The 26,449-nt window shown below is 46.3% G+C and overlaps 1 protein-coding gene across 3 annotated transcripts in view; it reads left to right on the top strand.

Annotated features, from left to right (window-relative positions):
* The window catches only part of LOC110524793 (serine/threonine-protein kinase Nek7), a 160,252-nt gene that overhangs the window by 112,533 nt on the left and 21,270 nt on the right, over positions 1-26,449 (top strand). For all 3 annotated transcript variants that reach the window (XM_036978762.1, XM_036978763.1, XM_036978764.1), the window contains 3 exons: positions 13,320-13,428; positions 13,631-13,738; positions 21,403-21,497. In XM_036978762.1, coding sequence (XP_036834657.1) covers positions 13,320-13,428; positions 13,631-13,738; positions 21,403-21,497 — 312 coding nt within the window. The remainder of the gene's footprint in view (positions 1-13,319; positions 13,429-13,630; positions 13,739-21,402; positions 21,498-26,449) is intronic.

Here is a 26,449-nt window from a genome sequence, read left to right as displayed (position 1 = left end):
CCCAGTCTAACAGTGTAATTAATATGCTGGTCCTCGACTGACCCTCATTCTGACTGTCCCAGTCTAACAGTGTAATTAATATGCTGGTCCTCGACTGACCCTCATTCTGACTGTCCCAGTCTAACAGTGTAATTAATATGCTGGTCCTCGACTGACCCTCATTCTGACTGTCCCAGTCTAACAGTGTAATAATATGCTGGTCCTCGACAGACCCTCATTCTGACTGTCCCAGTCTAACAGTGTAATTAATATGCTGGTCCTCGACTGACCCTCATTCTGACTGTCCCAGTCTAACAGTGTAATTAATATGCTGGTCCTCGACAGACCCTCATTCTGACTGTCCCAGTCTAACAGTGTAATTAATATGCTGGTCCTCGACTGACCCTCATTCTGACTGTCCCAGTCTAACAGTGTAATTAATATGCTGGTCCTCGACAGACCCTCATTCTGACTGTCCCAGTCTAACAGTGTAATTAATATGCTGGTCCTCGACTGACCCTCATTCTGACTGTCCCAGTCTAACAGTGTAATTAATATGCTGGTCCTCGACAGACCCTGATTCTGACTGTCCCACTCTACAGACCCTCATTCTGACTGTCCCAGTCTAATAGTGTAATTAATATGCTGGTCCTCGACTGACCCTCATTCTGACTGTCCCAGTCTAACAGTGTAATTAATATGCTGGTCCTCGACTGACCCTCATTCTGACTGTCCCAGTCTAAGAGTGTAATTAAAATGCTGGTCCTCGACTGACCCTCATTCTGACTGTCCCAGTCTAACAGTGTAATTAATATGCTGGTCCTCGACTGACCCTCATTCTGACTGTCCCAGTCTAACAGTGTAATTAATATGCTGGTCCTCGACTGACCCTCATTCTGACTGTCCCACTCTACAGACCCTCATTCTGACTGTCCCAGTCTAATAGTGTAATTAATATGCTGGTCCTCGACAGACCCTCATTCTGACTGTCCCAGTCTAACAGTGTAATTAATATGCTGGTCCTCGACTGACCCTCATTCTGACTGTCCCAGTCTAACAGTGTAATTAATATGCTGGTCCTCGACAGACCCTCATTCTGACTGTCCCAGTCTAACAGTGTAATTAATATGCTGGTCCTCGACAGACCCTCATTCTGACTGTCCCACTCTACAGACCCTCATTCTGACTGTCCCAGTCTAACAGTGTAATTAATATGCTGGTCCTCGACTGACCCTCATTCTGACTGTCCCACTCTACAGACCCTCATTCTGACTGTCCCAGTCTAACAGTGTAATTAATATGCTGGTCCTCGACAGACCCTCATTCTGACTGTCCCAGTCTAACAGTGTAATTAATATGCTGGTCCTCGACTGACCCTCATTCTGACTGTCCCACTCTACAGACCCTCATTCTGACTGTCCCACTCTACAGACCCTCATTCTGACTTTCCCACTCTACAGACCCTCATTCTGACTGTCCCACTCTACAGACCCTCATTCTGACTGTCCCAGTCTAATAGTGTAATTAATATGCTGGTCCTCGACAGACCCTCATTCTGACTGTCCCAGTCTAACAGTGTAATTAATATGCTGGTCCTCGACTGACCCTCATTCTGACTGTCCCACTCTACAGACCCTCATTCTGACTGTCCCACTCTACAGACCCTCATTCTGACTTTCCCACTCTACAGACCCTCATTCTGACTGTCCCACTCTACAGATCCTCATTCTGACTGTCCCACTCTACAGATCCTCATTCTGACTGTCCCAGTCTAATAGTGCAATTAATATGCTGGTCCTCGACAGGCCCTCATTCTGACTGTCCCAGTCTAACAGTGTAATTAATATGCTGGTCCTCGACTGACCCTCATTCTGACTGTCCCAGTCTAACAGTGTAATTAATATGCTGGTCCTCGACTGACCCTCATTCTGACTGTCCCAGTCTAACAGTGTAATTAATATGCTGGTCCTCGACTGACCCTCATTCTGACTGTCCCAGTCTAACAGTGTAATTAATATGCTGGTCCTCGACTGACCCTCATTCTGACTGTCCCAGTCTAACAGTGTAATTAATATGCTGGTCCTCGACAGACCCTCATTCTGACTGTCCCAGTCTAACAGTGTAATTAATATGCTGGTCCTCGACTGACCCTCATTCTGACTGTCCCAGTCTAACAGTGTAATTAATATGCTGGTCCTCGACTGACCCTCATTCTGACTGTCCCAGTCTAACAGTGTAATTAATATGCTGGTCCTCGACTGACCCTCATTCTGACTGTCCCAGTCTAACAGTGTAATTAATATGCTGGTCCTCGACTGACCCTCATTCTGACTGTCCCAGTCTAACAGTGTAATTAATATGCTGGTCCTCGACTGACCCTCATTCTGACTGTCCCAGTCTAACAGTGTAATTAATATGCTGGTCCTCGACAGACCCTCATTCTGACTGTCCCAGTCTAACAGTGTAATTAATATGCTGGTCCTCGACTGACCCTCATTCTGACTGTCCCAGTCTAACAGTGTAATTAATATGCTGGTCCTCGACAGACCCTCATTCTGACTGTCCCAGTCTAACAGTGTAATTAATATGCTGGTCCTCGACTGACCCTCATTCTGACTGTCCCAGTCTAACAGTGTAATTAATATGCTGGTCCTCGACAGACCCTGATTCTGACTGTCCCACTCTACAGACCCTCATTCTGACTGTCCCAGTCTAATAGTGTAATTAATATGCTGGTCCTCGACTGACCCTCATTCTGACTGTCCCAGTCTAACAGTGTAATTAATATGCTGGTCCTCGACTGACCCTCATTCTGACTGTCCCAGTCTAACAGTGTAATTAATATGCTGGTCCTCGACTGACCCTCATTCTGACTGTCCCAGTCTAACAGTGTAATTAATATGCTGGTCCTCGACTGACCCTCATTCTGACTGTCCCAGTCTAACAGTGTAATTAATATGCTGGTCCTCGACTGACCCTCATTCTGACTGTCCCAGTCTAACAGTGTAATAATATGCTGGTCCTCGACAGACCCTCATTCTGACTGTCCCAGTCTAACAGTGTAATTAACATGCTGGTCCTCGACTGACCCTCATTCTGACTGTCCCAGTCTAACAGTGTAATTAATATGCTGGTCCTCGACAGACCCTCATTCTGACTGTCCCAGTCTAACAGTGTAATTAATATGCTGGTCCTCGACTGACCCTCATTCTGACTGTCCCAGTCTAACAGTGTAATTAATATGCTGGTCCTCGACAGACCCTCATTCTGACTGTCCCAGTCTAACAGTGTAATTAATATGCTGGTCCTCGACTGACCCTCATTCTGACTGTCCCAGTCTAACAGTGTAATTAATATGCTGGTCCTCGACAGACCCTGATTCTGACTGTCCCACTCTACAGACCCTCATTCTGACTGTCCCAGTCTAATAGTGTAATTAATATGCTGGTCCTCGACTGACCCTCATTCTGACTGTCCCAGTCTAACAGTGTAATTAATATGCTGGTCCTCGACTGACCCTCATTCTGACTGTCCCAGTCTAAGAGTGTAATTAAAATGCTGGTCCTCGACTGACCCTCATTCTGACTGTCCCAGTCTAACAGTGTAATTAATATGCTGGTCCTCGACTGACCCTCATTCTGACTGTCCCAGTCTAACAGTGTAATTAATATGCTGGTCCTCGACTGACCCTCATTCTGACTGTCCCACTCTACAGACCCTCATTCTGACTGTCCCAGTCTAATAGTGTAATTAATATGCTGGTCCTCGACAGACCCTCATTCTGACTGTCCCAGTCTAACAGTGTAATTAATATGCTGGTCCTCGACTGACCCTCATTCTGACTGTCCCAGTCTAACAGTGTAATTAATATGCTGGTCCTCGACAGACCCTCATTCTGACTGTCCCAGTCTAACAGTGTAATTAATATGCTGGTCCTCGACAGACCCTCATTCTGACTGTCCCACTCTACAGACCCTCATTCTGACTGTCCCAGTCTAACAGTGTAATTAATATGCTGGTCCTCGACTGACCCTCATTCTGACTGTCCCACTCTACAGACCCTCATTCTGACTGTCCCAGTCTAACAGTGTAATTAATATGCTGGTCCTCGACAGACCCTCATTCTGACTGTCCCAGTCTAACAGTGTAATTAATATGCTGGTCCTCGACTGACCCTCATTCTGACTGTCCCACTCTACAGACCCTCATTCTGACTGTCCCACTCTACAGACCCTCATTCTGACTTTCCCACTCTACAGACCCTCATTCTGACTGTCCCACTCTACAGACCCTCATTCTGACTGTCCCAGTCTAATAGTGTAATTAATATGCTGGTCCTCGACAGACCCTCATTCTGACTGTCCCAGTCTAACAGTGTAATTAATATGCTGGTCCTCGACTGACCCTCATTCTGACTGTCCCACTCTACAGACCCTCATTCTGACTGTCCCACTCTACAGACCCTCATTCTGACTTTCCCACTCTACAGACCCTCATTCTGACTGTCCCACTCTACAGATCCTCATTCTGACTGTCCCACTCTACAGATCCTCATTCTGACTGTCCCAGTCTAACAGTGTAATTAATATGCTGGTCCTCGACAGACCCTCATTCTGACTGTCCCACTCTACAGACCCTCATTCTGACTGTCCCACTCTACAGACCCTCATTCTGACTGTCCCACTCTACAGACCCTCATTCTGACTGTCCCACTCTACAGACCCTCATTCTGACTGTCCCAGTCTAACAGTGTAATTAATATGCTGGTCCTCTACAGACCCTCATTCTGACTGTCCCACTCTACAGACCCTCATTCTGACTGTCCCACTCTACAGACCCTCATTCTGACTGTCCCAGTCTAACTGTGTAATTAATATGCTGGTCCTCTACAGACCCTCATTCTGACTGTCCCACTCTACAGATCCTCATTCTGACTGTCCCACTCTACAGACCCTCATTCTGACTGTCCCAGTCTAACAGTGTAATTAATACATTTCATATATCCTATGGCAAAAAAATAATCATTTGCAGCGTTCAATCAATTTTATTTCTGGAGAGCCTTTGTTACGACCATGAAACAGAAAGCATATGTGTTGGGACATGGTAACAGCTTCATTTTATAATGACAAAAATAAATATCCCAACCATCAAGATGCCAGGGCAAATGATGAAAACATCCGTAGCCTAAACATCCTCATAAGTGCCAAGTAGCCTTGATAAATAGTGACACTCAGTACAAAAGGAATAATGAAGCTTTAATTAATATAAGTGTCGATATGACAGCGGTCATCGTTCGTTATTGTCAGCTCCTGCTTGTCTTCACCCATGGCTTCAGTTGGATTCCATTTAGCTGTTATCCCTTGTCCTAACAGTTGACACAATTTTCCTAACTTTCACACATCTTTCACATACCTTTGTTTGGTTGTTATGCGTAATAGTCTCAGGTTTTCTCTTTGCGTCTCTTTGCGTCCAGAGGGAGGAGACTCCCGTCTGACAGAGGGAGGAGGCTCCCGTCTGACAGAGGGAGGAGGCTCCCGTCTGACAGAGGGAGGAGGCTCCCGTCTGAATTGGTTCATGGTGTCGGTCAGACTTGTTTTCTTTGCCTGCAACCTGTTCGCCAATGACAGTGAAGTGAAGAAATGGTCCATGGTGACATTTGTCCCCTGGCCAATGTAAGGTTCCACAAAGCTTCATCGCCACATTCTCCTAAACTCGCTCACCTGCTGCCCCGATGTGGATCATTTTAAACGTTGTATTTCTTAGTAGAGGATACATACCATTTAGAGATTAGAATGGATTAACACAATAGAGGATACATACCATTTAGAGATTAGAATAGATTAACACAGTAGAGGATACATACCATTTAGAGATTAGAATGGATTAACACACTAGAGGATACATACCATTTAGAGATTAGAATGGATTAACACAATAGAGGATACATACCATTTAGAGATTAGAATGGATTAACACAATAGAGGATACATACCATTTAGAGATTAGAATGGATTAACACAGTAGAGGATACATACCATTTAGAGATTAGAATGGATTAACACAATAGAGGATACATACCATTTAGAGATTAGAATGGATTAACACAGTAGAGGATACATACCATTTAGAGATTAGAATGGATTAACACAGTAGAGGATACATACCATTTAGAGATTAGAATGGATTAACACACTAGAGGATACATACCATTTAGAGATTAGAATGGATTAACACAGTAGAGGATACATACCATTTAGAGATTAGAATGGATTAACACAGTAGAGGATACATACCATTTAGAGATTAGAATGGATTAACACAGTAGAGGATACATACCATTTAGAGATTAGAATGGATTAACACAGTAGAGGATACATACCATTTAGAGATTAGAATGGATTAACGCAGTAGAGGATACATACAATTTAGAGATTAGAATGGATTAACACAGTAGAGGATACATACCATTTAGAGATTAGAATGGATTAACACACTAGAGGATACATACCATTTAGAGATTAGAATGGATTAACACAGTAGAGGATACATACCATTTAGAGATTAGAATGGATTAACAGAATAGAGGATACATACCATTTAGAGATTAGAATGGATTAACACAGTAGAGGATACATACCATTTAGAGATTAGAATGGATTAACACAGTAGAGGATACATACCATTTAGAGATTAGAATGGATTAACACAGTAGAGGATACATACCATTTAGAGATTAGAATGGATTAACACAGTAGAGGATACATACCATTTAGAGATTAGAATGGATTAACACGGTACAGGATACATACCATTTCGAGATTAGAATGGATTAACACAGTAGAGGATACATACCATTTAGAGATTAGAATGGATTAACACAGTAGAGGATACATACCATTTAGAGATTAGAATGGATTAACACAATAGAGGATACATACCATTTAGAGATTAGAATGGATTAACACAGTAGAGGATACATACCATTTAGAGATTAGAATGGATTAACACAGTAGAGGATACATACCATTTAGAGATTAGAATGGATTAACACAGTAGAGGATACATACCATTTCGAGATTAGAATGGATTAACACAGTAGAGGATACATACCATTTAGAGATTAGAATGGATTAACACAATAGAGGATACATACCATTTAGAGATTAGAATGGATTAACACAGTAGAGGATACATACCATTTAGAGATTAGAATGGATTAACACAGTAGAGGATACATACCATTTAGAGATTAGAATGGATTAACACACTAGAGGATACATACCATTTCGAGATTAGAATGGATTAACACAGTAGAGGATACATACCATTTCGAGATTAGAATGGATTAACACAGTAGAGAATACATACCATTTAGAGATTAGAATGGATTAACACAGTAGAGGATACATACCATTTAGAGATTAGAATGGATTAACACAGTAGAGGATACATACCATTTAGAGATTAGAATGGATTAACATAGTAGAGGATACATACCATTTAGAGATTAGAATGGATTAACACACTAGAGGATACATACCATTTAGAGATTAGAATGGATTAACAGACTAGAGGATACATACCATTTAGAGATTAGAATGGATTAACACAGTAGAGTGGCCCGCTCTGTTCTTCATTCACGATGGCTGATTAAATAATTATATTTTGTTTGCTTCCCCTCGCTCATCAACTCCCCCATTCTCTCCCTTTCTCCCAATCATGCTTCATTTATTTCATCTGTTATGTGTGAAATTAGTTTCAGTATATAGTTTCGGTTCAGTTTCGAGGAAATTTTCAGGGTGATTATCAGCTGGGCACTGCACTTTCAACTGTTGGGAGAAGGAGTGGAGCAGGCCCTACTGTTGGGAGAAGGAGTGGAGCAGGCCCTACTGTTGGGAGAAGGAGTTGAGCAGGCCCTACTGTTGGGCGAAGGAGTGGAGCAGGCCCTACTGTTGGGAGAAGGAGTGGAGCAGGCCCTACTGTCGAGTGGAGGAGCAGAGCAGGCCCTACTGTCGGGAGAAGGAGTAGAGCAGGCCCTACTGTCGGGAGAAGGAGTTGAGCAGGCCCTACTGTCGGGAGAAGGAGTTGAGCAGGCCCTACTGTCGGGAGAAGGAGTTGAGCAGGCCCTACTGTCGGGAGAAGGAGTTGAGCAGGCCCTACTGTCGGGAGAAGGAGTTGAGCAGGCCCTACTGTCGGGAGAAGGAGTTGAGCAGGCCCTACTGTCGGGAGTAGGAGTTGAGCAGGCCCTACTGTCGGGAGAAGGAGTTGGGCAGGCCCTACTGTCGGGAGAATGAGTTGAGCAGGCCCTACTGTCGGGAGAAGGAGCGGAGCAGGCCTTACTGTCGGGAGAAGGAGCGGAGCAGGCCCTACTGTCGGGTGGAGGAGCAGAGCAGGCCCCTACTGTTGGGAGAAGGAGTGGAGCAGGCCCTACTCTCGGGAGAAGGAGTGGAACAGGTCCTACTGTCGAGTGGAGGAGCGGAGCAGGCCCTACTGTCGAGTGGAGGAGCGTAGCAGGCCCTACTGTCGGGAGAAGGAGCGTAGCAGGCCCTACTGTCGAGTGGAGGAGCGGAGCAGGCCCTACTGTCGGGAGAAGGAGTGGAGCAGGCCCTACTGTCGGGAGAAGCAGTGGAGCAGGCCCTACTGTCGGGAGAAGCAGTGGAGCAGGCCCTACTGTCGAGTGGAGGAGCAGAGCAGGCCCTACTGTCGGGAGAAGCAGTGGAGCAGGCCCTACTGTCGAGTGGAGGAGCAGAGCAGGCCCTACTGTCGGGAGAAGCAGTGGAGCAGGCCCTACTGTCGAGTGGAGGAGCGGAGCAGGCCCTACTGTCGGGAGAAGCAGTGGAGCAGGCCCTACTGTCGAGTGGAGGAGCGGAGCAGGCCCTGCTGTCGGGAGAAGGAGTGGAACAGGTCCTACTGTTCTGTTGGGAGGAGGACGGGAAACCATTTTTAAAAATGACATGCCCTCCTAAAACTGGTTCTAACTACAGTTCTGTTCGTGATGTTAAGATTCTAACACCGTGTATATTAAAGACTTATTTAGGAAAAGTCATGGACGGAGGGGGGCATGACTTTAATTTTTTTTTTTTTAAATAAGCAGTCAAATGACTGCTTTAGCGGTTCTAGTGTTAATAAATATACAAAATAATTGTGGAACGGACAGTTGACTGAAGACCCGACGGCCGGGCATTTGTGCGGTTGAGTCCATTTCTGGGGAAATGTGGACTCTTAACAATGTGATCAAACTCACTCGCTCTCTACTCTCCCGTTTGCTATTGTTTGCCAATCAGTATCCCAACAAGCACAGCGAACAAGCTAGCTAGCCAGTTTTTCCCGATTGGCTATTGTGTCACTCCAGCTTATAATTCACATGAAGTTGAACTTTCATCAACTTTGTCCCATCACAGGTTCACATCACAGGTTCACATCACAGGTTCACATCACTAATCATCTCATCGTATCATTTTTAGCACTGTGTTTTTTTTGTTTGTTTTTTAAACGGCTAGGACTGTTGACAACGGCTAGGACTGTTGACAACGGCTAGGACCGTTGACAACGGCTAGGACCGTTGACAACGGCTAGGACTGATGATTTCCGGTAGTCTTGTCGCACTGTGACTGTTTCTGTGACATCTGGGAGAGAATGAGGTCATGCTGAGAGGGTGGGGGGGTTACGGTGGCAGGGGTATTGTGTGTTGTGTGGTTGTAGTTTGTGTGTGACCGGGTTACGTATATATGGAGAAACTATGTACCAGATGTGAGCGTTTTGCTTTTCTCCGTTTCTGAGAACTCATGTGCTCCACCGCAGCGTAATGAAAATGAGAAGGGCCTTGGTATGAGAGAAATAGGGGGGGTAGAGGAAAAGAGGTACAGAAAGAACCGTAGAGAGAGGATTGGAATTGAGAGGGAAAGAAAGAGAACGGTAGAGAGGGAGGGAAACAGGGAACGAGAGAGAGGAACGAGGGAAACAGCGGAGTGAGGGGAAGAAAAAGAGGGAACAAGCACGAGGTCTGCATCATATTAACTAGTTTTGTGTGTGTGTGTGTGTGTGTGTGTGTGTGTGTGTGTGTAGCGCTTTAAGGATCAGCAGAGTTTGTGTACACTGACTGTACAAAATCCTAATATTGAGTTGCACCCCCTTTTCCCCACAGAACAGCCTCAATTCATTGGGGAATGGACTACAAGGTGTTGAAAGCGTTCCACAGGGATGTTGGCCTATGTTGTCTCCAATGCTTCCCACAGTTGTATCAAATTGGCTGGATGTCCTTTGGGTGATGGACCATTCATGATACACATGGGAAACTGCAGCGTTGCAGTTCTTGACACAAACCAGTGCGCCTGGTATCTACTACCATACCCTGTTCAAAGGCACTTACATCTTTTGTCTTGCCCATTCACCCTCTGAACGGCACACATACACAATCCATGTCTCAATTGTCTCAAGGCTTAAAAATTCTTCTTGAATCTGGGCAGTTATTTGATTATTTGAATATCCAAAAGGACTTTAGTATTTGATTACTTGCTAGAATATAGATTTTTGAGCAAAACAAATATAGGCCTATTTTGATTCAAAAGCTTTGTCTAAAATTGAATTGAATGATCTATGTGACAAGTTTAGACCATGACATTTTAAATAAAACATCAGTTTTATAACAGTTTTTGTTAGTGCACCTCATAAGAAAGACCGGTAGCTTGTTATTGTCAATTGATCCAAGCAGCAGTACTGGCAGAGGCTCCATGTGTAGCAAGTGAAGTGGGACATTTATTTTTCTCCCCAATTAACGAACTTGTTTCATTGCTGCAACTCCCCAACGGGCTCGGGTCATTGCGTCCTCTGAAACATGACCCGCCAAACTGCGCTGCTTAACACCCATCCGCTTAACCCGGAAGCCAGCTACACCGATGTGTCGGAGGAAACACCGTTCACATGACGACCGAGGTCAGCCTGCAGGCGCCCGGCCCGCCACAAGGAAACGTTACAGCGCGATGAGCCAGGTAAAGCCCCCCCCGGCCAAACCCCCCCCCTAACCCGGGCGACGCTGGTCCAACCCCCCCCCCCCCTAACCCGGGCCACTGTGGGCCAAACCCTTAGGGGGGCGACGCTGGGCCAAACCCCCCCCCCCTAACCCGGACTACGCTGGGCCAAACCCTCCCCTATCCCTATCGCAGACCACACTGGGCCAAACCCTACCCTAACCCGGACGACGATGGGCCAAAACCCCACCCCTAACCCGGACGACGCTGGGCCAAACCCTCCCCTAACCCGGTGCGATGCAGTGCCTTAGAGCGCTGTGCCACTCGGGAGGCCAAAGTGGGAGATTTCTAATCAATATAAAATGCAATTACAATTACGCAATTAAGTTGGCTAAATGAGAAGGAATAGGCTACAATGATTAACCATCAGGTAGGCGGTTGTTTCATATGAATGGAGTTGTTGTAGACAGGGACACAAAAAGCAGAAAAATTGTCTCCATTAGCCTGGCTAACTAACTTAACTGGCTAGTGTAGCTAGCTAGCTGGCTAACTAACTTAGCTGGCGAGTGTAGCTAGTTAGCTGGCCAGTGTAGCTAGCTAGCTGGCTAACTAACTTAGCTGGCTAGTGTAGCTAGCTAGCATCTTTTATAGATGTGATGCAGTCAAGACAGACATTACCAGATGAGATGATAGATAACCCATCACATCAACAAGTTTGTTTAACTTGAGTGAGTCGGTTTGTCTACTTTCTCTCTCTCTCTTATCCTCTGTGTCGGAAACACCGGCCCCTGTTCCTCTCACGGCTTCACGGCTGCACCGCTGAAACAAAAAGCACAAATAGAGATAAAATGAATCACCAACCTTTGATGATCTTCATCAGATGACACTCTTAGGACTTCATATTATACAATACATATATGTTTTGTTCGATAAAGTTCATATAAAAAAATCTCAGTATACATTGGCGCGTTATGTTCACTAGTTCCAAAAACATCCGGTGATATTGCAGAGAGCCACATCATTTTACAGAAATTCTCATTATAAATGTCAATGAAAATACAATTGTTAGACATGGAAATATAGATCCACTTCTCCTTAATGCAACCGCTGTGTCAGATTTCAAAAAAGCTTTTGCAAGCAAACCATGCAATAATCTGAGTACAGCTTTCAGACAACAAAGCAGCCAAAAAGATATCCGCCATATTGGGTAGTCAACATTAGTCATAAATAGCATGATAAATATTCACTTACCTTTGATGATCTTCATCAGAATGCACTCCCAGGAATCCCAGATCCACAATAAATGTTTGATTTAGTTCGATAATGTCCATCATTTATGTCCAAAGAGCTACTTTTGTTAGCACGTTTGGTAAACAAATCCAAAGTCATGAAGCGCGTTCCCAAGTTGTAGACGAAATGTCAAAAAGTTCTGTTACTGTCCGTAGAAACATGTCAAACGATGTATGAATCAATCTTTAGGATGTTTTTAACATAAAACTTCAATAATATTCCAACAGGAGAATTCCTATGTCTGTAGAAAAGCAATGGAACAAGAGCTAACTCTCGTGACCGCGCCTCAGAGCCTGTGGCAATCTGCCAGACCCCTGGCTCAAACAGCCCTTATGAGCCCCCACTTCACAGTAGAATCCTCAAACAAGTTTCTAAAGATGGTTGACATCTAGTGGAAGCCTTAGGAAGTGCAACATAACCAATATCCCACTGTGTATTCAATAGGGGCTGGGTTGAAAATCGACCAACCTCAGATTTCCCACTTCCTGTTTGGATTTCTTCTCAGGTTTTTGCCTGCCATATGAGTTATGTTATACTCACAGACATCATTCAAACAGTTTTCGAAACTTCAGAGTGTTTTCTATCCAATACAAATAATAATATGCATATATTAGCAACTGGGACTGAGGAGCAGGCCGTTTACTCTGGGCACCTCTGGGCACCTTTCATCCAAGCTACTCAATACTGCCCCTGCAGCCACAAGAAGTAAGAACAAATTATTATTTTACAATGATGGCCTACCCCGGCCAAACCCTTCCCTGACCCGGATGACGCTGTGCCAATTGTGCTTCGCCCGAAAGGACACCCGATCACGTGTGTGTTATCTGACGTTGTGTTTTGTGTGTGTGTTATCTGACGTTGTGTTGTGTGTGTGTGTGTGTGTGTGTGTGTGTGTGTGTGTGTGTGTGTTATCTGACGTTGTGTTGTGTGTGTGTGTGTTATCTGACGTTGTGTTGTGTGTGTGTGTGTTATCTGACGTTGTGTTGTGTGTGTGTGTGTGTGTGTGTGTGTTATCTGACGTTGTGTTGTGTGTGTGTGTGTGTGTGTTATCTGACGTTGTGTTGTGTGTGTGTGTGTGTGCAGCACTTTAAGAAGCAGCGGAGGTTGATTCCAGAGAGGACCGTGTGGAAGTACTTTGTCCAGCTGTGCAGTGCGCTGGAACACATGCACTCTCGACGGGTCATGCACAGAGGTACTACACACACACACACAAACACACATATACACACACACACACATATACACACACACACATATACACACACACACACATATACACACACAAACACACATATACACACACACACACACATATACACACACACACACACACATATATACACACACATATACACACACAGGCTTTTGAACTGCGTGCCTTGTCCTCTCTACAGATATCAAGCCAGCTAATGTGTTCATAACTGCCACAGGAGTGGTGAAGCTGGGAGATCTGGGACTGGGAAGATTCTTCAGCTCCAAAACCACCGCTGCCCATTCTCTAGGTAACACACACACAAACACACACAAAGTGTGGGGATGTGTTTGATTAGCTGGTGTAGCCCAGAACCATGTGTGTTATAAAGCTGGGGGGGATGAGGCCTCCTAAAGGCAACTGTGGGGCCGTTGCCTCTTCATTGGCCAGTTAGTCTCTTCCTGTTGCCTTGACCCCTGACCTGTTGTCTGGGCGGAACATGTCTGGAACACGCCTCACCACTGCCTGACATACGGCTCTGATTGCTGTATGAAACGGTGGCCGACACTGTGGTTGTGTTGTGGTGGGGATTGTGTCAAAAATGCTCAGTTTACATATCATGTTCTCCAAAACCTGCCCAAGACGGGATGTTTTCAAATGAACAGTAATTAACATTTTTACTTAATTGTAAATAATAGCATTGAGAGAGCGCCTCACACTGACTGTGTTAATCTTACATTTGAAAAACAGAAAGCCAGTATTAGGCTATGTAAACAGCATGATGACTAGATATGGGCAGGAGCCTTAAAGTTGGGACCACAGCGCCCCCTTAAGGTCTTCTGTGAGTAGGCTGCTCCTTCAGCCCCATGGCCAGAGTGAGTGAGGAGAGAGCGAGTGAATGAGAGAGAGAGAGGAGAGAGTGCAGAGGAGGGGAGAGGAGAGAGTGAAGGGGAGAGGAGAGTGCAGGGGAGGGGAGAGGAGAATAGAGGGGAGAGGAGAATAGAGGGGAGAGGAGAATAGAGGGGAGAGGAGAATAGAGGAGAGGAGAATAGAGGGGTGAGGAGAATAGAGGAGAGGAGAATAGGGGGGAGGAAAGTTTCTCCATAAAGGGTTAATCTCCCTCACGGACATGGAGACCCAGGATCATCCATTCCCAAAAGCCTCTTTGGCTTTCATTCTCCTCTTTCTCTCCGTACCCCTCTCCCTCTCTCCTGCTGTGTCCTCCTCTCCGTACCCCTCTCTCTCCTGCTGGGTATTTCTTCATACCCCCCCCCCCTCCTGCTGTCTTTCTCTCCATACCCCCCTTCTCTTTTTCTCTTCCCATCTTCCTCTCTCGAGCTGCCTCACTGTCTATCCAACTGTCTTTCTCAAACTTACTCTCCTTTGCTCTCTTGTTCTCTCCATTTTCTCCTCCTCATCATCTATTTCTCTCACCCTCCCTACTTTTCTTCTTTCTCTTTCTCTCCTCTATACTGACTTATTTTCCCGCCCTCTTTCTCCCTCCTCTTCCCTTTCCCCCTTTCTCTCCCCCTTCATCTCTCATTCCCCCTCTCCTTCCCTCCCTCCCTCCCTCTTTCTGTCCTTCTCTCCCCATGTCTCTCTCTGCATGAGGGGCGGTGAAATGTGTGTGCCTGTGTGTTTGTGTCTGAAAGTTTGGGGCTTTAATGAGTTCAACCAGCCTAGTAGAGAAGAGAAGTGCTGTCTAGAGACCAGTAGAGGAGAGAGGTGCTGGCTAGAGACCAGTAGAGGAGGGAGGTGCTGGCTAGAGACCAGTAGAGGAGGGAGGTGCTGGCTAGAGACCAGTAGAGGAGGGAGGTGCTGGCTAGAGACCAGCAGAGGAGGGAGGCGCTGGCTAGAGACCAGCAGAGGAGGGAGGCGCTGGCTAGAGACCAGTAGAGGAGGGAGGCGCTGGCTAGAGACCAGTAGAGGAGAGAGGTGCTGGCTAGAGACCAGTAGAGGAGAGAAGCGCTGGCTAGAGACCAGTAGAGGAGAGATGCGCTGGCTAGAGACCAGTAGAGGAGAGAGGCGCTGGCTAGAGACCAGTAGAGGAGGGAGGTGCTGGCTAGAGACCAGCAGAGGAGAGGTGCTGGCTAGAGACCAGCAGAGGAGGGAGTTGCTGGCTAGAGACTAGCAGAGGAGGGAGGTGCTGGCTAGAGACCAGCAGAGGAGGGAGGTGCTGGCTAGAGACCAGCAGAGGAGGGAGGTGCTGGCTAGAGACCAGCAGAGGAGGGAGGTGCTGGCTAGAGACCAGCAGAGGAGGGAGGTGCTGGCTAGAGACCAGCAGAGGAGGGAGGTGCTGGCTAGAGACCAGTAGAGGGAGGGAGGTGCTGGCTAGTTGGTGGTCCAGGCTCATAGCCCAGTAGAGGAACCGGATGATTCCATTCATACATGTTTACCATGACCATATTATCTTCTCTTCCCCTAGAATGCAGCTCAGTTGTCTTAACCAACTGTAATAATGGAAATCAATCCCAACATGACTTCTAGTTCATCTGCATGAATACATTTGTGTGTTTTAATTGTAAATGAATGAATGCTGACGCAGGCAGGCAGGCAGGTAGGCTGATGCTCTTTAATCAGCTGCTCCAGGAGACCTCCATAGCAACACACACACACAGAAACGCATAAACACACGCACGCACACACACTGCCGAGCCTGATAAAAAATTAAAATTGGGCTCTCGCAAGCCAGCTCTCTCCCTCTCTCTCTGACCCCGCCTCTCTCTGACCCCGCCTCTCTCTTTCTCTCTCTTTGACCCCGCCTCTCTCTCCCTCTCTCTCTGACCCCGCCTCTCTCTCTGACCCCGCCTCTCTCTCTCTCTCTCTCTGGCCCCGCCTCTCTCTCCCTCTCTCTCTGGCCCCGCCTCTCTCTCCCTCTCTCTCTGGCCCCGCCTCTCTCTCCCTCTCTCTCTGGCCCCGCCTCTCTCTCCCTCTCTCTCTGGCCCCGCCTCTCTCTCCCTCTCTCTCTGGCCCCGCCTCTCTCTCCCTCTTTCTCTGGCCCCGCCTCTCTCTCCCTCTCTCTCTGGCCCCGCCTCTCTCTCCCTCTCTCTCTGGCCCCGCCTCTCTCTCCCTCTCTCTCTGGCCCCGCCTCTCTCTCCCTCTCTCTCTGGCCCTGCCTCTCTCTCCCTCTGACCCCGCCTCTCTCTCCCTCTTTCTCTGACCCCACCTTTCTCTCTCTCTGACCCCACCTCGCTCTCCCTCTCTCTCTGACCCCGCCTCTCTTTCTCTCTCTCTCTCTGACCCCACCTCTCTTTTCTCTTTCTCTCTCTCTCTCTGACCCCACCTCGCTCTCCCTCTCTCTCTGACCCCGCCTCTCTTTCTCTCTCTCTCTCTCTCTCTCTGACCCCGCCTCTCTCTCCCTCTCTCTCTGGCCCCGCCTCTCTCTCCCTCTCTCTCTGGCCCCGCCTCTCTCTCCCTCTCTCTCTGGCCCCGCCTCTCTCTCCCTCTCTCTCTGGCCCCGCCTCTCTCTCCCTCTCTCTGGCCCCGCCTCTCTCTCCCTCTCTCTCTGGCCCCGCCTCTCTCTCCCTCTCTCTCTGGCCCCGCCTCTCTCTCCCTCTCTCTCTGGCCCCGCCTCTCTCTCCCTCTCTCTCTGGCCCCGCCTCTCTCTCCCTCTCTCTCTGACCCCACCTCTCTCTCCCTCTTTCTCTGACCCCACCTTTCTCTCTCTCTGGCCCCGCCTCTCTCTCCCTCTCTCTCTGGCCCCGCCTCTCTCTCCCTCTCTCTCTGGCCCCGCCTCTCTCTCCCTCTCTCTCTGGCCCCGCCTCTCTCTCTCTCTCTCTCTGGCCCTGCCTCTCTCTCCCTCTCTCTCTGACCCCACCTCTCTCTCCCTCTTTCTCTGACCCCACCTTTCTCTCTCTCTGACCCCACCTCGCTCTCCCTCTCTCTGACCCCGCCTTTCTCTCCCTCTCTCTCTGACCCCGCCTCTCTCTCCCTCTCTCTCTGACCCTGCCTCTCTCTCCCTCTCTCTCTGAACCCGCCTCTCTCTCCCTCTCTCTCTGACCTCGCCTCTCTCCCAATCATCCCCTCTCTTTCTCTGTCTCTTTCTAGTTGATGGTGGAAGTGAAGGATTATTTTTAGAATTGGAGGGCACACTTTATTATACAGACCTGACATTTAGAGATACATAAATGTTTTCACATCCCAATTAAAAAAAAAAAAACAATAAAAAGTGCACTTTTATTTCTGCACAGATACATATGCTGTAAACTCTTATAGTATTCCACGTCATGGGTTTATTCAAACTAATTCATATCTAGTTTTTATCATTAGTTAGACACGTTCACAGCTAAAAGCTCTCATATGGCAGGCAAAAATCCAACCAGGAAGTGGGAAATCTGAGGTTGGTCGTTTTTCAACTCATTCCCTATTGAAGATACAGTGGGATATTGGTCATGTTGCAATTCCTAAGGCTTCCACTAGATGTCAACAGTCTTTAGAACCTTGTTTGATGCTTCTACTGTGAGGTGGGGCCGAAATGAGAGTGGAATGAGTCAGAGGTCTGGCAGAATGCCTTGAGCTCGTGACGCTCGTTCACGTGAGAGCGACCTCTGTTCCATCGCAATTCTACAGACAAAGGAATTCTCCAGTTAGAACATTATTGAAGATTTATGTTAAAAACATCCTAAAGATTGATTCTATACATCGTTTGACATGTTTCTACGGACTGTAATGGACATTTTTTGACATTTCGTCTGCTCCTAGTGAACGCGCAACGTGAGTTTGGATTTGTTTACCAAACGCGCTAACAAAAGGAGCTAATTAGAACATAAATGATGGACATTATCGAACAAAACAAACATTTCTGTGCATTCTGTGAAGATCGTCAAAGGTAAGTGAGTATTTATAATGTTATTTCTGACTTCTGTTGACTGCAAAATATGGCGGATATCTTTTTGGCTTGTTTGGTGCCTGAGCGCCGTACTCAGATTATTGCATGGTTTGCTTTTTCCGTAAAGCTTTTTTGAAATCTGACACAGCGGAGAAGTGTATCTGAAGTTCCATGTATAACACTTGTATTTTCATCAACATTTATGATGAGTATTTCTGTGAATTGATGTGGCTCTCTGCAAAATCACCGGATGTTTTGGAACTACTGAACATAACGCGGCAATGTATAATGAGATTTTTTTATATAAATATGAACTTTATCAAACAAAACATATATGTATTGTGTAACATGAAGTCATATGAGTGTTATCTGATGAAGATCATCAAAGGTTAGTGATTCATTCTATTTCTGATTTTTGTGACTCCTCTCTTTGGCTGGAAAAATGGCTGTGTTTTTCTGCGACTTGGCTCTTACCTAACATAATCGTTTGTGGTGCTTTCACTGTAAAGCCTTTTTGACATGGGACATTGCGGTGGGATTAACAAGAAGTGTATCTTTTAAAATGGTATGAAATACTTGTATGTCTGAGGAATTTTAATTATGAGATTTCTGTTGTTTGAATTTGGCGCCCTGCACTTTCACTGGCTGTTGTCATATCGATCCCGTTAACGGGATCTCAGCTCTAAGAAGTGTTAACTAAATATGTATAATATTTACAGGTCTCAGACTATGCTTCCATTATGCCATTTGATTCATCAGGATCCCCATTAGCCAATGGCAACAGCTCATCTGACTGGGGCCCAACACATACCGCAAGAGACATTACAGAAAATACTTAATATGGATCTGTCTCTCTTTATCTGTCAGCTATCTCCCCCCCATCAGGCTCACTAGGGCCCTCTGTGGTGGGGCAGTGACCCTACAGCCAGCCCCTGTACATGACTGACTATTGTATTGTACTGTCTGACTGTGGGGTCTGGAGCGGGCCAGCCAGCATGGTATTGTACTGTCTGACTGTGGGGTCTGGAGCGGGCCAGCCAGCATGGTATTGTACTGTCTGACTGTGGTGTCTGGAGCGGGCCAACCAGCATGGTATTGTACTGTCTGACTGTGGGGTCTGGAGCGGGCCAGCCAGCATGGTATTGTACTGTCTGACTGTGGGGTCTGGAGCGGGCCAGCCAGCATGGTATTGTAACGTCTGACTGTGGGGTCTGGAGTGGGCCAACCAGCATGGTATTGTACTGTCTGACTGTGGGGTCTGGAGTGGGCCAACCAGCATGGTATTGTACTGTCTGACTGTGGGGTCTGGAGCGGGCCAGCCAGCATGGTATTGTACTGTCTGACTGTGGTGTCTGGAGCGGGCCAACCAGCATGGTATTGTACTGTCTGACTGTGGGGTCTGGAGCGGGCCAGCCAGCATGGTATTGTAACGTCTGACTGTGGTGTCTGGAGTGGGCCAGCCAGCATGGTATTGTACTGTCTGACTGTGGGGTCTGGAGCGGGCCAGCCAGCATGGTATTGTACTGTCTGACTGTGGGGTCTGGAGCGGGCCAGCCAGCGTGGTATTGTACTGTCTGACTGTGGTGTCTGGAGTGGGCCAGCCAGCATGGTATTGTACTGTCTGACTGTGGGGTCTGGAGCGGGCCAGCCAGCATGGTATTGTAACGTCTGACTGTGGGGTCTGGAGTGGGCCAACCAGCATGGTATTGTACTGTCTGACTGTGGGGTCTGGAGCGGGCCAACCAGCATGGTATTGTACTGTCTGACTGTGGGGTCTGGAGCGGGCCAACCAGCATGGTATTGTACTGTCTGACTGTGGGGTCTGGAGTGGGCCAACCAGCATGGTATTGTACTGTCTGACTGTGGTGTCTGGAGCGGGCCAACCAGCATGGTATTGTACTGTCTGACTGTGGGGTCTGGAGCGGGCCAACCAGCATGGTATTGTACTGTCTGACTGTGGGGTCTGGAGTGGGCCAACCAGCATGGTATTGTACTGTCTGACTGTGGTGTCTGGAGCGGGCCAGCCAGCATGGTATTGTACTGTCTGACTGTGGTGTCTGGAGCGGGCCAGCCAGCATGGTATTGTAACGTCTGACTGTGGTGTCTGGAGCGGGCCAGCCAGCATGGTATTGTACTGTCTGACTGTGGGGTCTGGAGCGGGCCAACCAGCATGGTATTGTACTGTGTGACTGTGGGGTCTGGAGCGGGCCAACCAGCATGGTATTGTACTGTCTGACTGTGGGGTCTGGAGTGGGCCAGCCAGCATGGTATTGTACTGTCTGACTGTGGTGTCTGGAGTGGGCCAACCAGCATGGTATTGTACTGTCTGACTGTGGTGTCTGGAGCGGGCCAGCCAGCATGGTATTGTACTGTCTGACTGTGGGGTCTGGAGCGGGCCAGCCAGCATGGTATTGTACTGTCTGACTGTGGTGTCTGGAGCGGGCCAGCCAGCATGGTATTGTACTGTCTGACTGTGGGGTCTGGAGCGGGCCAGCCAGCATGGTATTGTACTGTCTGACTGTGGGGTCTGGAGCGGGCCAGCCAGCATGGTATTGTACTGTCTGACTGTGGTGTCTGGAGTGGGCCAACCAGCATGGTATTGTACTGTCTGACTGTGGGGTCTGGAGCGGGCCAGCCAGCATGGTATTGTACTGTCTGACTGTGGGGTCTGGAGCGGGCCAGCCAGCATGGTATTGTACTGTCTGACTGTGGGGTCTGGAGCGGGCCAGCCAGCGTGGTATTGGGATTCACAGCCAGAGTGTACAATATCTGTTGGACACCTGTTTCTATTCATGATGAGGGATGGTAATGGGAGCTGAACTGGAGTTGTGATGTCGTGGGTGAGGGAGTTTCTGTGTGATGTCTGTCTCTCTGAGGTTGTGTGTGATGTCTGTCTCTCTGAGGTTGTGTGTGCTGGAACAGCTAGGTTAGTGGTGGAACAGGCTAATGGCTGTCTCTCTCTCTCTCTCTCTCTCTCTCTCTGTTCTCTCTGTTGTCTCTCTGTCTCTTACTTTCTCTCAATTCAATTTCAATTTAAGGGCTTTATATGTATGGGAAATATATGTTAACATTGACAAATCAAGTGAAGTAGATAATAAACAAAAGTTAAATAAACACTTTTCCCTGTCTCTCTCTGTCTGTTCCAGTGGGCACCCCCTACTACATGTCTCCAGAAAGAATACATGAAAATGGATACAACTTCAAATCTGACATCTGGTCGCTAGGCTGCCTGCTCTACGAGGTAATGTATATGATACACATTTACTCTACACACACAGACAGATTAGTGAGGTAAAGGTGGATAGGAGAGCTGCAGTGTGTTTGAAGCTAACAGAGACCTCCCAGTGACGTATCCATGTGGTTCAGATCAACTGGGTGGATATGATACTGACCAGATAGTTTACTCTGTAGACAAACCACATCCACCTTACAGATCAGACTGACCAGTTAGATTACTCTGTAGACGAACCACTTCCACCTTACAGATCAGACTGACCAGTTAGATTACTCTGTAGACGAACCACATCCACCTTACAGATCAGACTGACCAGTTAGATTACTCTGTAGACGAACCACTTCCACCTTACAGATCAGACTGACCAGTTAGATTACTCTGTAGACGAACCACTTCCACCTTACAGATCAGACTGACCAGTTAGATTACTCTGTAGACGAACCACTTCCACTTTACAGATCAGACTGGAGAGAGAGGTGGGGGGGAGCGAGCGAGCGAGAGGATGGTGGAGAGAGGCAGAGCGAAATAGATGGGTTGAGCCAGGCAGAGAGAGCGATATGGGGAGAGGTTGGAGAGTGAGAGATGGGGGGAGAGAGAAATGGGATGGAGAGAGAAGAGAGGGAGAGGGGTTGGGGAGAGAGAGGCAGCGAGAGCGATATGGGGAGAGGATGGGGAGAGAGGATGTGGGTGGAGAAGGGGGAGGATGGGAAGAGAGAGAGTGGGAGAAAGAGTGTGAGTATGTAGCTGACCTGTGGTGTGTTGTGTGATATTATCTGGCCTTTCTAAACAAGCATCACACACACCCACTCTGCTCCCATTGATCTGAAAACACTATTCAGTGTGTGTATATATGAAGGTCTGACAGGTGTGTGCATGAATGATGGCTGTATGAATGATGGCTGTATGGATGATGGCCGTATGGATGATGGCTGTATGGATGATGGCTGTATGGATGATGGCCGTATGGATGATGGCCGTATGGATGATGGCCGTATGGATGATGGCCGTATGGATGATGGCCGTATGGATGATGGCCGTATGGATGATGGCTGTATGGATGATGGCCGTATGGATGATGGCTGTATGGATTAGAGGATGACCGATTATGATTTTTCAACGCCGATACCGATTAAGCGGTCAATTTTGATTTTTTTTGATTTTTTTGTAATAATGACAATTACAACAATACTGAATGAACACTTATTTTAACCTAATATAATACATCAATAAAATCCATTTAGCCTCAAATAAATAATGAAACATGTTCAATTTGGTTTAAATAATGCAAAGTGTTGGAGAAGAAAGTAAAAGTGCAATATGTGCCATGTAAAAAAGCTAACGTTTAAGTTCCTTGCTCAGAACATGAGAACATATGAAAGTTGGTGGTTCCTTTTAACATGAGTCTTCAATATTCCCAGGTAAGAAGTTTTAGGTTGTAGTTAATATAGGACTATTTCCCTCTATACCATTTGTATTTCATTAACCTTTGACTATTGGATGTTCTTATAGGCACTTTAGTATTGCCAGTGTAACAGTATAGCTTCCATCCCTCTCCTCGCTCCTCAACGACAACAGCCACCCTCGAAGCAGCGTTACCCATGCAGAGCAAGGGGAACAACCACTCCAAGTCTCAGAGCGAGTGACGTTTGAAACGCTATTAGCGCTCACCCCGCTAACTAGCTAGCCATTTCACATCGGTTACACCAGCCTAATCTCGGGAGTTGATAGGCTTGAAGTCATAAACAGCTGCTGGCAAACGCACGAAAGTGCTGTTTGAATGAATGCTTACAAGCCTGCTGGTGCCTACCATCTCTCAGTCAGACTGCTCTATCAAATCATAGACTTAATTATAACATAATAACACACAGAAATACGAGCCTTAGGTCATTAATATGGTCGAATCCGGAAACTATCATCTCGAAAACAAGACGTTTATTCTTTCAGTGAAATACGGAACCATTCCGTATTTTATCTAATGGGTGGCATCCATAAGTCTAAATATTGCCGTTACATTGCACAACCTTCAATCTTATGTCATAATTACGTAAAATTATGGCAAATTAGGCGGCCCAAACTGTTGCATACACACTGACTCTGAAGTGACACAATTTCACCTGGTTAATATTGCCTGCTAACCTGGAGTTTTTCCTAGCCACCGTGCTTCTACACCTGCATTGCTTGCTGTTTGGGGTTTTAGGCTGGGTTTCTGTACAGCACTTTGAGATAACAGCTGATGTACGAAGGGCTATATAAATACATTTGATTTGATTTATTTTAGCTAAATATGCAGGTTTAAAAATATATACTTCTGTGTATTGATTTTAAGAAAGACATTGATGTTTATGGTTAGGTTCACATTGGAGCAACGATACGCACCGCATCGATTATATGCTACGCAGGACACTCTAGATAACTACACATGGTTGATGATATTACTAGTTTATCTAGTGATTATGTTTGATTGATTGATTGATTGTTTTTTATAAGATAAGTTTAATGCTAGCTAGCAACTTACCTTGGCTTACTGCATTTGCGTAACAGGCAGGCTCCTCGTGGAGTGCAATGAGAGGCAGGTGGTTAGAGCATTGGACACGTTAACTGTAAGGTTGCAAGATTGAATCCCTGAGCTGACAAGGTAAAAATCTGTCGTTCTGCCCATGAACAAGGCAGTTAACCCATCGTTCCTAGGCCGTCATTGAAAATAAGAATGCGTTCTTAACTGACTTGCCTAGTTAAATAAAGATTAAATAAAGGTGTAAAAAATATATATTTATTTTTTATTTATTTTTTAATCTGCCAAATCGGTGTCCAAAAAAACCGATTTCCGATTGTTATGAAAACTTGAAATCGGCCCTAATTAATCGTCCATTCCAATTAATCGGTTGGCCGTGTGGATGTTGGCCGTATGGATGTCTGTGAGGGTCAACACGTGGGTGTGTGTGCTTTAGGACTGTGTTTGAGAGAACATGAATATTTCAGTGTTTATCCTGGGTTGTTCGATGGGTGAGAGAGACAAACCCATCAATACCTGGCTGCATCTCCTATTCTGTTTGATTGAGGCGTGTGTGTGATGAGGTCTCTACTTCCGCATTACATCACCTGACCCGGCCCACCTCCGGTGTCGTGGCAATGGGATGTTGCTTGGGTGGATCTCCCTCGGCGCCTGGGACGGCACGGCAACAGCAGGTTGGGCATGTGTAGGTTGATATGTCGTTCTTAACGCAGCCCCGGCCCAGACCCGTGTGTGTGTAGTATTGTAATAGTAACAGTAATAGTGCTGCAATGTCCTGAACCCTATGTAGCTTTATAACCCTACAGTACAGTTGAAGTCAGATGTTTACATACACCTTAGCCAAATACATTTAATCTCAGTTTTTCACAATTCCTGACATTTAATCCAAGTAAAGATTCCCTGTCTTAGGTCAGTTAGGATCACCACTTTATTTTAAGAATGTGAAATGTCAGAATAATAGTAGAGAGTGAATTATTTCAGCTTGTATTTCTTTCATCACATTCCCAGTGGGTCAGAAGTTTACATACACTCAATTAGTATTTGGTAGCATTGCCTTTAAATGGTTTAACTTGGGTCAAACGTTTCGGGTAGCCTTCCACAAGCTTCCCACAATAAGTTGGGTGAATTTTGGCCCATTCCTCCGGACAGAACTGGTGTAACTGAGTCAGGTTTGTAGGCCTCCTTGCTCGCACACGCTTTTTCAGTTCTGCCCACAAATATTCTATAGGATTGAGGTCAAGGCTTTGTGATGGCCACTCCAATACCTTGACTTTGTTGTCCTTAAGCCATTTTGCCACAACTTTTTAAGAATGCTTGGGGTCATTGTCCATTTGGAAAACACATTTGCGTCCAAGCTTTAACTTCCTGACTGATGTCTTGATGTTGCTTCAATATATCCACATCATTTCCCCCCCTCATGATGCCATCTATTTTGTAAAGTGCACCAGTCCCTCCTGAAGCAAAGTACCCCCACAACATGATGCTGCCACCCCCGTGCTTCACGGTTGGGATGGTGTTCTTTGACTTGCAAGCCTCCCCCTTTTTCTTCCAAACATAACGATGGCTATTATGACCAAACAGTTCTATTTTTGTTTCATCAGACCAGAGGACATTTCTCCAAAAAGTACAATCTTTGTCCCCATATGCAGTTGCAAACCGTAGTCTGGCTTTTTTTATGGAGGTTTTGGAGAAGTGGCTTCTTCCTTGCTGAGTGGCCTTTCAGATAATGTCGATATAGGACTCGTTTTACTGTGGATATAGATACTTTTGTACCTGTTTCCTCCAGCATCTTCACAAGGTCCTTTGCTGTTGTTATGGGATTGATTTGTACTTTTCGCACCAAAATACGTTAATCTCTAGGAGACAGAACGCGTCTCCTTCCTGAGCGGAATGACGGCTGCGTGGTCCCATGGTGTTTATACTTGCGTACTATTGTTTGTACAGATGAACATGGTACCTTCAGGCATTTGGAAATTGTTCCCAAGGATGAATCAGACTTGTGGTCTACAATTATTTTTCTGAGGTCTTGGCTGATATCTTTTGATTTTCCCATGATGTCAAGCAAAGAGGCACTGAGTTTGAAGGTAGGCCTTGAAATACATCCACAGGTACACCTCCAATTGACTCAAATCATGTCAATTAGCCTATCAGAAGCTTCTAAAGCCATGACATAATTCTCTGAAATTTTCCAAGCTTTTTAAAGGCACAGTCAACTTAGTGTATGTAAACTTCTGACCCACTGGAATTGTGATACAGTGAAATAATCTGAAATAAACAATTGTTGGAAATATGCACAAAGTAGATATCCTAACCGACTTGCCAAAACTATAGTTTGTAAGCAATACATTTGTGGAGTGGTTGAAAAATTAGTTTTAATGACTAACACCTAGTGTATGTAAACCTCTGACTTCAACTTTATATATAGTGCCCTCCATAATTGTTTGGA

This window comes from Oncorhynchus mykiss, chromosome 5, assembly GCF_013265735.2.
Source record: "Oncorhynchus mykiss isolate Arlee chromosome 5, USDA_OmykA_1.1, whole genome shotgun sequence".
NCBI lineage: Eukaryota > Metazoa > Chordata > Actinopteri > Salmoniformes > Salmonidae > Oncorhynchus > Oncorhynchus mykiss.
This window is presented reverse-complemented; position numbering and strand designations above follow the sequence as displayed.